The sequence below is a fragment of the Ornithorhynchus anatinus genome, chromosome 9, assembly GCF_004115215.2.
Source record: "Ornithorhynchus anatinus isolate Pmale09 chromosome 9, mOrnAna1.pri.v4, whole genome shotgun sequence".
In the NCBI taxonomy this organism is placed as follows: domain Eukaryota; kingdom Metazoa; phylum Chordata; class Mammalia; order Monotremata; family Ornithorhynchidae; genus Ornithorhynchus; species Ornithorhynchus anatinus.
The window spans coordinates 21,320,776-21,334,529 of NC_041736.1; the positions used below are offsets into that span (position 1 = coordinate 21,320,776).

General features: G+C 43.6%; 1 protein-coding gene across 1 annotated transcript in view; it reads right to left on the minus strand.

Moving 5' to 3' along the window:
* CCDC141 (coiled-coil domain containing 141) overlaps positions 1–13,754 on the minus strand; it is a 133,040-nt gene that overhangs the window by 47,964 nt on the left and 71,322 nt on the right. Inside the window, exons 8-9 of the mRNA XM_007671284.4 lie at positions 12,273–12,445; positions 1,733–1,874 (exon numbers count right to left, since the gene is read on the minus strand). Of these exons, the coding sequence (XP_007669474.2) occupies positions 1,733–1,874; positions 12,273–12,445 (315 nt within the window). The remainder of the gene's footprint in view (positions 1–1,732; positions 1,875–12,272; positions 12,446–13,754) is intronic.

Here is a 13,754-nt window from a genome sequence, read left to right on the forward strand (position 1 = left end):
ACTGGGAGCCACGCAGGTTACATATGTACACACGTATGGCCTATGTATTTTATAGGAATTCTTTGTCAAAAGACAGCTTGATTATCTGGTAAAAAAAGTTTATCTAATTCTTTACTTTAAAATTATTTTCAAAAATGCTAGAAATCAAATTTTACTCCTCTATTTTATATTTAATTAAAGAACCCCCAATAAAATTAACAATATTTTCCAACAAATAGATTGGGTGAAACAGCTGTAGATATCATTCAGAGTATTCATAATAAGTGGTTGTGACTTGTGGAAACAGAAAACAAGCAACTCTGGGCCACCTAGTCAAAAAGACTTGAGGAGCTATTGGCCGAGGGGAAACAAAGGAGGATTTTTTTCAAACGATATTTGTTACGTTGTGATTAACAAGCTAGTCATGTTGGACACAATCCACGTCCTCCATGGGGCTCACAGTCTTAATCCCCATTTTACAGATGAGGTAACCGAAGCGTAGAGAGGTGAAGTGACTTGCTCAAGGTCACACAGCAGACAAGTGACGAAGCCGGAAGTTAGAAGCCGGGTCCTCTAAATCCCTGGTCCGGGCTCTTGCCGATAGGCCACGCTGCTTCAGGTCCTCTCATTTCCAGACCAGAAATGACCTTGCCTTGACTACTGGTTCTTGAGGGAAGAATATTTCCCCAGGGACACTGCAACTAAAAGCTACAGGCAGAAACTGAAAACTTTTCCATATGCACAAATGTGGTCAGTGCATTCAGGGTTCCATATGCTATCATGCTGGCCACGGAATCTGTTGTTAGGGGAAAGATTGTTTGCTTTTACTTGCTTATTTTTGATGATTTGTCATCCAACCATGCTTACACAACACCACTTTTAAACTAAATGAGGAAATATTTCAATTCAATTAATTTTACATTTTGCCCGAGTCCAAAATTAGGTGATTGTACAGACATTTTTATTTATCCCTGCTCTAGCACAAGGACAATTAAAGGTCACAGGCCTAATGGTACTTGGGCGGCTGTAATAATCTTGAGGTGGTTAAGCCCTTGGGTCAAAGGGCTCTTCCCCTTTGAGAAGCTGAGAAGCAGTGTGGCTTAGTGGAAAAAGCCCGGCCTTGGGAGTCAAAGGTCATGGGTTCTAATCCCTGCTCCGCCACTTGTCTGCTGTGTGACCTTGGGCAAGTCACTTAACTTCTCTGTGCCTCAGTTTCCTCACCTGTGAGCCCCACGTGGGACAACCTGATGACCTTGTATCTACCCCAGCACTTAGAACAGTGCTTGACACATAGTAAGTGCTTAACAAATACCATCATTATTATTGTTATTCTCAAAGAGAGACAGATAAAAACCACAACATATTCAGGTTTAATCACATTACTAGTCCTGCCCTCTTGAGCAGCCTGGGTTGAATTTAGACAGATCAGGGTCCATTTCCTGAAGGAATGGTAGTTTATAATATCTCCTTCATGGGATAAATTGTCCAGATTTGCATTCCATATGTCTCTTGGGGAATTGATTTATGTATTTCTGTTTCCAAAGGGAAAAAACCAGCAATCTAACGTCTTCTACTTCACTGCACTCAAGCAATTTCACATGTGGGCATGCATGTGAATATTTATATGCAGCTCTATTTTTTTCCCTGCACCAAGGTAGAGGTTCACGTACCATTAATATTATTGAAATAAACATGGCCAAAGTTACATTTAGAAATGTAATTAATGCCTTTTGATTCCACAACATTAAAGTACCTTCTGTAGATAACCCTCCACTGAGGCAGAGAATTGCTGTTTCTTAAGAGCAAGCTCTTTGTAAGCAGAACACTGTTGAGTTAGTTGATCCAGTCGCTTCTCAATACATCCCATCATTTTCTGAATTCCAGCCATCTGAGAGCTAAAATGGGAACAAACCAGCTGTTAGTTCATCTCTACCCCAGTACCAAAGCCAAGAGGACTGTGAAGAGTTGAAAACACCTCTGCTGTTAAAATGTAAATGGGATCTCCATAGTTTGCAAACCTTAGAACCAGGAGTGGACATGAAAATAATGATATTCTAATTAAGGCTGTGAAACAGTGTAGTAAAGACCCTCGATTCTGGATGTTGACACTCAGCCAATTCTAAAAGGAAATGAAAAGATGCCTTATCGGGTTTGTAATACCTGATAATAAGCGAAGCAGCTGATAATAATCTGATGATAATAAACTGATAATCAGATAATCAGAGAAGCAGCGTGGCTCGGTGGAAAGAGCCCGGGTTTGGGAGTCGGACGTCATGGGTTCGAATCCCTACTCTGCCACTTGTCAGCTGTGTGACTGTGGGCAAGTCACTTAACCTCTCTGTGCCTCAGTTACCTCATCTGTAAAATGGGGATTAAGACTGTGAGCCCGACGTGGGACAACCTGATTAGCCTGTATCTACCCCAGCGCTTAGAACAGTGCTCGGCACATAGTAAGCACTTAACAAATACCAACATTATTATTATTATTATTATTAATAGGATTCAAAGGTCCCTCTGAAAAGGCCTCTTTCTCTGAAAATTTTCAGGAACTTTATAGTGATTTATAGGACCAATTAGCTTTCAGAAGAGTTTCCTCACGCATGCTTGAAGAAGAACTTTCTTCCGAAGATTCCCTTTGAATTGCAAGGTGAATAGTCAGTCAACAAAGCATTTACTTATCTGATAATACACAATGTTTAAGAAACAGCCTGGTGCTCATCTTCAGCAGAAAGAAAGCTCAAGGCGATCTTCATTAAAAGATAAACAAGCTCCCACCCACAATTAGAAATCAGTGACAACTGAGCCCCATATAAATGAGACCTGGTAGCAGGTTTTCACACCTGAGTAAATCTCACGAAAAAGAAATAGTCAGAGTTTGTAGTAGTATTTCTTTTAAAATATGGACTTTTGAGGATTGACCTGAAAGGTGACCTCTTAGACTGCTCCTATTCAGCTCCAGGGTCATGAAACTCACAATTATAAGGAAAAATAAGCACATTATTTAGAAGTAGTAATAGCAGAAGTAATAGTATTGACCTAATGAATAGAGTACAGGCCTGGGAATCAGACAAAATGAGGTTCACAATCTTCAAGTTTAAGTGGGGAGGAGGGATTGACACATTTTTATGAGGAAGCATAATAATAATAGTAATAATAATTGTGGTATTTGTTAAGAGCTTAAAATATGCCAAGCACTGTTGTAAGCACTGGGGTAGGTACACATTAATCAGGTCGGACACCATGCCTGTCCCCCTTGGGGCTCACAGTCTTAATCCCCATTTTACAAATGAGTGAACTGAGTCACAGAGACATTAAGTGACTTGTCCAAGGTCACACAGCAGCCAAATGGCAGAGCCGGGACCCAGAGCCTCTGACTCCCAGGCCTGTGCTCTACTCACTAGCTCAATACTATTACTTCTGCTATTAACAATAATAATAATGTTGGTATTTGTTAAGCGCTTACAAGGGGCCAAGCCCTGTTCTAAGTGCTGGGGTAGATACAAGGTAATCAGATTGTCCCACGTAGGGCTCACAGTCTTCATCCCCATTTTACAGATGAGGTAACTGAGGCACAGAGAAGTTACTACTACTACTAACTAATGTGCTTGTTTTCCCTTGGAACTGTGAGTTTCATGTCACTGGAGCTGATTAGAAGCACACTAAGAAGTCACCTTATTTCACCTTTCAGGTCAAGCCTCAAAGGTCCGGTCACAGACACAGCACAAACATAAACAAATGCAAGAAAAAGACCTTAAGAGGCGTTCCCAGACTGAGCTCCTCTTCCCCCTCTACTCCCTCTGCCATCCCCCCTTTACCTCTCCGCAGCTAAAGCCTCATTTTCCCCTTTTCCCTCTGCTCCTCCACCTCTCCCTTCCCATCCCCACAGCACTGTACCCGTCCGCTCGACTGTATATATTTTCGTTACCCTATTTATTTTGTTAATGAATTGTACATCGCCTTGATTCTATTTAGTTGCCATTGTTTTTACGAGATGTTCTTCCCCTTGACGCTGTTTATTGCCACTGTTCTCGTCTGTCCGTCTCCCCCGATTAGACTGTAAGCCCGTCAAACGGCAGGGACTGTCTCTATCTGTTGCCGACTTGTTCATCCCAAGTGCTTAGTACAGTGCTCTGCACATAGTAAGCGCTCAATAAATACTATTGAATGAATGAATGAACCTAAATTTCCACTGTGATGGAGAAGTCTTAGAGCATGTGGAAGCAAGCCAGGAGCAGGGATCTTCGGTGGAAAGAGCCGAGGTGGTGGTTGTCACAGCGTTATTCTCAGTGTGATGGAAGCAGTGAGGTCAGGTCATAAATGGTTTAAAATTTTGTAGATTCATCATTCTCTTGCTTTAAAATTTAACCTATCATTTTTAAATGTAGTCACTTTTACTACAAAAACAGTTTTTACCTTATAGCTCCCCTCAGCACACAACGAGAAAAAAGACTAAGGCATAGTCCCTTGAATATGATTATTTGGAGTTTAATAAAATCTTGGAAAGAAGTTCTGATTTTCAGTGCACTCACCATAAATCCTTAATTTCTGACCGTGAAAATGAATTTAATCAGTAGGGAAATGAGAACAAAGTCTCAAACTACTGATAGGCAAAGGACCCTCACCTGAATGAAAATGAGAACTTCTAAAGCAACAAGGAAATCCAACAATAATTTGCAGAAGTTTCCCAAGTTAATCAAAAGTGCATGAAACATAAGGGCTCTCTACAGTGCTACTGGAATTACAACTAAGTTTAAATGAAAACGAGAGTAGTTATAACTAGAGTAAATATTCTCTGAGCTTTGTATTTCAAAAAGTATACCATATTTGGATATCTACGTTCAGAAACAATTTAGTAAAAGAAATAAAGAAACTGGGCTGAGGGATGGATTTCCTAGGTACCCAAATTCACAATTCTTCTTTGAGATAATCCAAGGATAGTGCTTATTTTGTAGGTAAAAGGTTAAGAGGTCAGTCATGAGGTAGAGAATCTCATGAAGCAGTGAGGCCTAGTGGAAAGAAGACGGGCCTGGGAGTCAGAAGAACTGGGTTCTAACCCCAGTTCTGCCACATGCTTGCTGTGTGACCTTCATCAAGTCACCTAACTTCTCTGTGGCTCAGTTACCTCACCTGTAAAATGGGGATTGAATCCTATTCCCTCTTACTTAGACTGTGGGAGAACTGAGTCCAGCCTGATTAACTTGCATCCACCCCTTGTAATTAGCCCAGTGCTTGGCACATAGTAAGCACTTAAAAAGTATTATTATTATGAAGGTTGAGAGCTGAGACTCACATCTCCTCTTCCTCCACACCAGAGAGAAGAGGGGAATGTACCTGTGGCTCTTTTGAGCCATTTAGAGATTTGGAGAAACTTTAAGCACCTTAAGGCCTTAAACAGACTTTTGGCCCTAGATTCCACTACTGAACTGGGTTCTGAGGCTTCTCATTTGATATTAGTGCGCTACTTGAATTTCATTGGTTTTGTCGAGCTGGAACTGTGAGATTCCGGAAGGCAGGGCCCTGATCTACTCATTTTCGCTGCATTTTCCTAACCGGTGCAGCTAGACTCAAATTTAGTTGCAAGGAAAACTAATAGGAAAACTTAAATTTGTAGACAGTACCTGAATTTAGCTGGATTTGAGGGCCCAAGTTTAGCTACAATAGAGAGCCAACTAGTTAGTGCATATAGCTTCTAGACCCAGCTTGCTGTGGTGGGGGAACGTGCCTACCCAATCTGTTGTATTGCTCTCCCGAGTGCTTAGTATAGTGCTCTGCACACAGTAAGCGCTCAGTAAATACCACTTATTGATTGATCCCTAATTGCATCATCAATGCCGGTAGCATAGTATATTTGGATGGGACTGGAAACACCACCCAGTGTTACTTTCCTCTGATGGGGATGATTAAAGGGTGAGAATGGGTACTTTGAACTCTGACCCGATCATCCACACCCCAGAGGAGTAGCCCAAGGATCTGGGTGATCGCCTCAAGACAGTTGGATTTACTTAATATTCGTCAGAGTCCTGGCCTGTCGATTTATTTGTTCATTCATTCATTCCATCATATTTACCAGCGCTTACTGTGTCCTCTGACACCGCCACTTGCCAGCTGGGTGGTCTTGGGCAAGTCACTTCACTCCTCTGGGCCTCAGTTTTCTCATCTATAAAATGGGGATTCAGTACTTGTTCCCCCTTCTACTCAGGCAGTGATGGACCAGATTATCTTATAGTTAACTCAGTGTTTAGTACACTGGTTGGCCCACTGTAAGTACTGAACAAATGTCCCAATTATTGTTAATATTATTGGCAAATCTACAGTATGAGAAGTGGATGGTCTTTCTCTGCATCTGTCTCCAGTGGGAATTGGTGGGGAGGAGGGGTCTCCATGCTTAACTTGTACTAATGATTCTTTCCAGAGACTGCAAGTTGCTTTTGAACGTTTCATAAATTACTATTGGCAGCCCGTCTGGGTTCGGAGCTGGACCAGATGGCTAGTATGTGACAGCTTACTCCATCTCATCAGAAGGAATCAGCTGAACCCATTTTTTTTTTCGGTCTCCTGGTTGAACTGCAGTTTGAAAATAGGCCTCTGGCTCCTTAATAATAATAATGATAATAATAATGATAGTAATGGTATTTGTTAAGTGCTTACTATGTGCCAGGCACTGTAGTAAGCCCTGGGGTGGTTATAAGCAAATTGAGTTGGACACAGTCCCTGTCCCATGCGGGGCTTGCAGTCTCAATCTCCATTTTACAGATGAGGTAATCCAGACACAGAGAAGTGAAGTGACTTGCCCAAGTTCACACAGCGGGCACGTGGCAGAGCCGGGATTAGAACCCATGACCTGCTGACTCCCAGGCCCATGCTCTATCCACTATGTCGCAGGCCAAGGAAGGAGGAGAATTGGGATTTGTCTGGGCTGTTGTTCTGACTCTCCTTACTTGCAAGGACTCTTAGTACAGTGCCTCGTGCAGAGTAGGAGCTTAACAAATACCATTATTATTATTAAAGGGGATTGCTAAACTGCCTTGTTTAATAGCACAGATGAGTGTCTACTGTACCCATTTCAATCAATGGTATCTATTGAGCGCTTACTAGAGAAGCAGCGTGGCTCAGTGGAAAGAGCACGGGCTTTGGAGTCAGGGCTCATGAGTTCGAATCCCAGCTCTGCCACTTGTCGGCTGTGTGACTGTGGGCAAGTCACTTAACTTCTCTGTGCCTCAGTTCCCTCATCTGTAAAATGGGGATTAAGACTGTGAGCCCCACGTGGGACAACCTGATACCCCTATGTCTACCCCAGTGCTTAGAACAGTGCTCGGCACATAGTAAGCGCGTAACAAATACCAACATTATTATTACTATGTGCAGAGCATCATTCTAAGCGCTTGGAAGGATGTCACAACAGATTTAGAGGACCCGTTCCCTGCTAGAATGAGCTTACAGTCGGTATCATGAACACCAACTCCATGTGCGTCTGCATTCATCTGGGACTCTCGAAGTTGTACAAACCCATCAGGCGTTTTCAGCACTTGCGTATTTATTTACCCCCATCTTCAGTGTATCCGACTGTGCATTCACTCATTTATTTTGAACGCTCGAGTTGTAAACATTTTTGTGTCAGTCTCCCTTGTTAGAGGCAAACTCCTTAAGGGTAGAGGACACGCCACTTTTCCATTATTTTTTTTTCCAAGTGCTTAATCCATTGTGCCTAGTCTATGTTCAGTGAATGCTATTATTATTGTTACTATTACTAGTACTTTCATGTGTGTCCCCTTACAAGAGATATTGGCTGTAATGAGCTCCTTCTAGAATGAGCACTGTTCTAAGAGCTTGGAGACTATCAGTGGCATTTATCGAACACTTACTATGTGCAGAGCACTATACTAAGTGCTTGGGAGAGTACAATACAAGAAAATTAGTAGACGCATTCCTCCCCATAATGAGCTTACAGTCTAGAGTATAATTCAATAAAGTCAGCGAACACGATGCCTGACTTCAAGGATCTTATAATCTAGTGGGGAAGATGGATAGTAAAAATAAATTACAAATAGGGAGTGGCAGAATATAAGGTATGTATGTGCATAATAGTTGTGAGGCTGGGGTTGGGGGTAAATAGCAAATGGCTTAAAGGATACAGATCCTAAGGTATAGTTGCAATGTTGAAGAGAAGGTGAATACAATGGAGAAAAGGGTCAGGAGGGTTTTTTATGGTATTTTTTAAGCACTTACTATGTGCCAATCACTGGATTAAGTGCTGGGATAGATACAAGCTAATCAGGTTGGACACAGTTCGTGTCCCACATGGAACTCAGTCTTAATGTCCGTTTTGACAGATGAGATAACCGAGGCACAGACAAATTAAGTGCCTTGCCCAAGGTCACACAGCAGACAAGTGGTTAGAATTCCAGGTCCTTCTGACTCCCACACCCATGCTCTATCCACTTAGACCAAGCTGCTTCTCAGCTGCCTTGAGCCTTTTAGTGGGGCTTTGAAGATGCGGAGAGCAGTAGTCTTTCAGAGAGGGAGGAGCAAGGGGTCAACGGGCAGAGAGATGAGATGGAGGTACTCCATCTCATTTAAGGAGCAAAATGTGTGGGCTGGGTTGCTGTAGGAAATTAGCAAGGTTACGTAGGTGAGGGAGAGCTGATTGAGTGCCTTAAAGCAGATGGTAAGGACTTCCAGTTTGATGCAGAGATTGATGGGGCAGCTACTGGAAGTTTTTGAGAGTAGAGAGATAGGCGCAGAACTATTTTTTTAAAAAAAAATGATCTGGGCAGCGGGTGCGTGCAGCCTACAAGAGATTCAGATATTCAGAACCCCAGCATCCCTCTTAGAACAAAGCAAGTACCACTTAGAATTAATGATGAGACCCACCACGTCTGTTATGACTAGAAGAAAAAAGAGGCAAGAACAAAAAAGTGTTAGTCTCGTTTGAGGGGATGGTGTGGTGAAATGACTGTTGAAAATGGTGATTTTTACCAAATTGGGTCTTTCACGAAATGGTGCCTGTCATAAAATGACTCAGGAATACATTCCGACAGTGTTCGCTTTTCCCCTGAAGCTTTTGGAGGCAAAGAAAGGAATCCCCGGTGCTGCTTTTCATTCATTATAGCAGTATGGCAAAATGCACATGCTATGATCAGAATGTTCTAAAATACTTAGGAGATTAAATAAAAGGAATGAACCAGCGGGGTCTCCTGGAGCAAAACTCCAGTAAATTCCAAAAGCCTACAGTGTGTATTTGCAAAGATTGCAGCTGCAACTTCCAGGACCCTGTAAACAGAAAACCTTAATATAGATGGAGAGAATGTGGGAAGGGGTACGAGGGAACGCTGCGATGAGAACCTCAACTTTGGTATTTCCAGAAATTTCTGCCTCTGACATTTGGCGTCTAAATGTAGCATCACCAACATTTTCTGCATTTGCCATTTCAGTTTCCGGACATGTTTGGTGAAGAACTCGGTTAAAAAAAGCAGCACTCTAATCAGAAGAACATTTCTGCTTCCCTAAAACCGCTCCGGCAGAGACCCTTCTTCGGTTTAGTCAGGGCCGGGAAATTTCCCTCAACTATTCCTTCTCCCCACGTGCCTCAGCCCCTCACTTGGGGATACTGGGTAATGGACCCAGCTGCGAGCGATTGGAGATGGGGAGGGATTTTGTCAAGGGTGTCGTCTATTATCTGTTTTTTATTCAACGTTAAGTATGAGTGCAGTGGACAGGTTGCAGTGCAGTGCAGAGAACCGGTAGATCCTCTGAAATGTTTGTTGGCTGGGAAGCATGGAACTCCCTGTCAGACCACACTAAGCCCGTCAGGTTAAAATGGCTGAAGAGGAAGTGAGACAGGCAGTCACTCCAAGCTCACAGCCCTCCAGACTCTCACTCACCCTCCCAACCTTCACTTCTGATGCTCACGGATTCTAATCCCGGCTCCACCACTTGTCCGCTATGTGGCCTTGGGCAAGTCGCCTCACTTCTCTGTGTCACGGTTACCTCATCGGTAAAATGGGGATTAAGACTGTGAGCCCGATGTGGGACGGGGACTGTGTCCAACCTGATTATATCTACCCCAGTGCTTAGTAAAGTGCCTGGCACATACTAAGCGCTTAATAAATACCGCAAAAACAAAACACAGAGGAACGAAAAGAGGTCCAGGGCATCAGACACCATTCTCACTTTGGGAATTCTAAATGCAATGTAGGAGACTAACGTTTGCTAAAATGTTTTCCACCTGCCTTTCGGCTTGTCCTCCGTAGACCTGGTAAGATGACAGTTTTTTTCATTTAAAATGTAAATAGGGATCTATCTTCTGCCTTGTCTAATCATATTCATTCAATCCTATTTATTGAGCGCTCACTGTGGGCAGAGCACTGTATTTAGCACTTGGGAGAGAACAATAGAACAGTAAACAGACCCATTCCCTGCCCACAACGAGTTTACAATCTATCTCTGCACCACCAGCTCTAGTAGAATTTCCAACTCATCCCCATCTCCTTCCTAAATTGTAAGAAGTCCCCCAAGACTGCTGTCCCAAGAAGTCAGACCTGTGAGTCACTGGATGAGGATGGGAGTGAAGTCATCCGGTGGAAACAAGGGGTGGAAATCAGGATTCTATTCCTGGTTTAGGGTGGCTACGTCTCTGATGGATTTCTATTTCTGGTCAGACCTCTGAATCACCGTGCCCTTTGGTAACTCCCATAACCACCACACCATCATGCCCTTCTGTTTTTACGGCAATAGTTAAGCACTTATTTTATGCCGCGGACTGTACTAAGTGCAGGGGACAAGCTAATCGGTTGATCGCTGTCCATGTCCCACATAAGGCTCACAGTCTTAATCCCCATTTTACAGATGGGGTAACTGGGGCATGGAGAAGTGAAGTGACTTGCCCAAGGTCACACAGCAGACAAATGGCAGAACCGGGATTGGAACCCAGGCCCTTCGGACTCCCAGGCCCGGCCTCTATCCACTAGGCCTTCTTTGCTTCTGCTGTGCTGCCTTTCTTCCCTTCTTCAAACGGGAATAGCAATCCTGATTTTGAAAGCCCTTTGTGGTCCTTGAAGGAAATGCACTGGAGAAGTATTATCGATAGCAAATGTGAAAAAGTAGGGGATTTTATGCATCGAGTGCTTCTTGTAGCCCTTGGCTACTTGAAGGAGGAGGGGCTGGGGTGAACCAAAAGTTCAGAAATCAGATCAGAGCTAAATCACTGTCTCCCCAGGGACTCCCAACACACCTCAAACTGTTTTCAACATAGAAATTGACTGCACAGCCTGATAAAGGAATGATCTACAATGGATCCTCCCAAACCACATCAACTATCGTTTGCTGTTATTGCAGGATAACGACAGCTATAGCATTTGTTAAGCGCCTGTGATGGGTCAAGCACTGTACTAAACGCTGGGGTTGATACAAGAAAAATCACATTACACACGGGGTTCACAGTCCAAGTCAGGAGGGAGCACGGGTATTGAATCTCCATTTTCCAGGTGAGATAACTGAGGCACAGAGAAGAGAAGCGACTTGCCCAAGGTCATAAAGCAGGTACGTGGCAGAGACGGGTTGAGAACCCAAGACTTCTGACTCCCAGGCCCATCCTCATTCTCATTATTTCAAAATAATAGGACAAGACAGACACTCTTCGGGAAGCAGCGTGGCTCAGTGGAAAGAGCCCGGGCTTGGGAGTCAGAGATCATGGGTTCGAATCCCGGCTCTGCCACTTGTCAGCAGCTGTGTGACTGTAGGCAAGTCACTTCTCTTCTCTGTGCCTCAGTTCCCTCATCTGTACAATGGGGATGAAGACTGTGAGCCTCGCGTGGAACAATCTGATTACCCTGTGTCTACCCCAGCGCTTAGAACAGCACATAGAAAACGCTTAACAAATACCAACATTATTATGAGGTAGACTCCTCAGGGCTTTGGGTCTGATGTCGCTTCTGGGTACAGCTGGCTGAAACTCCAAATTCAAAGCTCACTTTCATTTCACTGTTATTTAGCAGCCTGCAACTTAAATGCATCAGATGACCGGTTTGTTTTGTGGACTGTACATGGGCCAGGGCATCAGAAGGACTTAGGTTCTAATCGCGGCTCCCCCTTGGGCAAGTCATTTCACTTCTCTGTGCCTCAGTTACCTCATCTGCAAAATGGGGAATAAGACCGTGAGCCCTATGTGGAACAGGGGCTGTATCCACCCCAGTCACCTTGTAGCAGAGTTTAGTACTCTGTAAGCGCTTAACAGATACCACAGTTATTATTATTATTATTAATTATTTACTAATACAAAGGCCTACCCTACTCACCTGTCGGCACCTCCTTGACTGATTAGGACTTGCCCTTTTTGCAGAGCATCAGCTGAGCATTCTCTCATTTTGCTAGGTAACTTCTCTTGCTTCATCGCCAGGAGAGGCAAACTTAAACCCTCTGATTGCAGGAGCTTCAGATAAGCCTCGATTCTTCCAAGTTCATCGAATGCCTGCCAAACAAAAACACATTTCTGTTTTCAGGACCCTATTGAAAATCGATGAACGGTGCCTCCTGCATGATGAGGAGAAGTTTGAAAATGAACTCAGTTGTATCTAAAAGATTGGAACCTGCTCTCAGGCTGGAAAGGTTGAATGGATTTTGCAGTTCAATAGTTCAATCAATAGTCCTAGAGAAAATGACTGCCACGAACAAGTGTCTGTATCACAAATGGAACACAATGATTAACACTCAAGGAAGCCTTGATCCGAGCCGTAACAAGCCACAAAACATTTTTCTCCTCTAACGTCAACCTCCTCGCTGAACCTCAATCTCGGTCACAAGGTCATAAAGCAGGCAAATGACAGAGCTGGGATTAGAATCCAGGTCCTCTGACTCCCAGGCCCACGCTCTTTCTACTAGGCAACACTGGTTCAATCCATAAGTCAATGGTAGATATCGAATGCTTAACGTGTCCAGCGCACTATAGTAAGCGGTTTCCACACTGCCTTTCCTAAGTTTTCTTTTCCCTATGTCGAGAGATAGGAGGAAATCCAGGAGAGGACAGTGACAAGTGAAAAAAGTGCTGGATAATGTTTTTCAACGAGAAGGGGGTGATCCACAAGCAGAAGGCAGCTGAGAGGTCAAGGAGGATTAGGATGGAATAGAAGCCTTTGGATCTGACAAAAAGGTCATTAGTGAGCTCGGTCTGAGGAGTGAGGAAAGCAGAAGCCAGTTTGGAGGGAGTCAAGGAGAGAACTGGAGGAGAGGAAATGGAGGTTCCTCATTTCGTCCTTTGAGAAGATTGGTGAGGAATGGTTGGAGGGTGATGGGGTGATAATAAGGGAGCCATGGGATCAAGAGAGAGTTTTTGTTGTGTTTTGTTTTCTTTTTTAGGATGGAGATACATGACCATGTTAGAGAAAATGTTCCGGGTATCACATGTGGTTTGGGGATTTTTTTACAAAGGCCCTCAGTGAAAAATAGCACGGCCTAGTCGATAGAGCATAGGCCTGGGAGTCAGAAGGACCTCGATTCCTAATCTTAGGTCCACAGCTTGTCTGTTGTGTGACCTCGGGCAAGTCACTTAACTTCTCTGGGCCTCATCTGTAAAATGGGGGTAAAGACTGTAAGTCCTATCCGGGACAGTGCCTATGTCCAAACTGATCAGCTTGTATCCACCCCAGCTCTTAGTGCAGTACCTAGTACATAATAAGTGCTTAACAAATGCCATAAAAATTACATTCTAGTGGGGGAGATGGACTCTGAAATAAATTACAGATAGGAGAAGTAGCAGAATACAGAAGTGCTGAGCGGGGTAG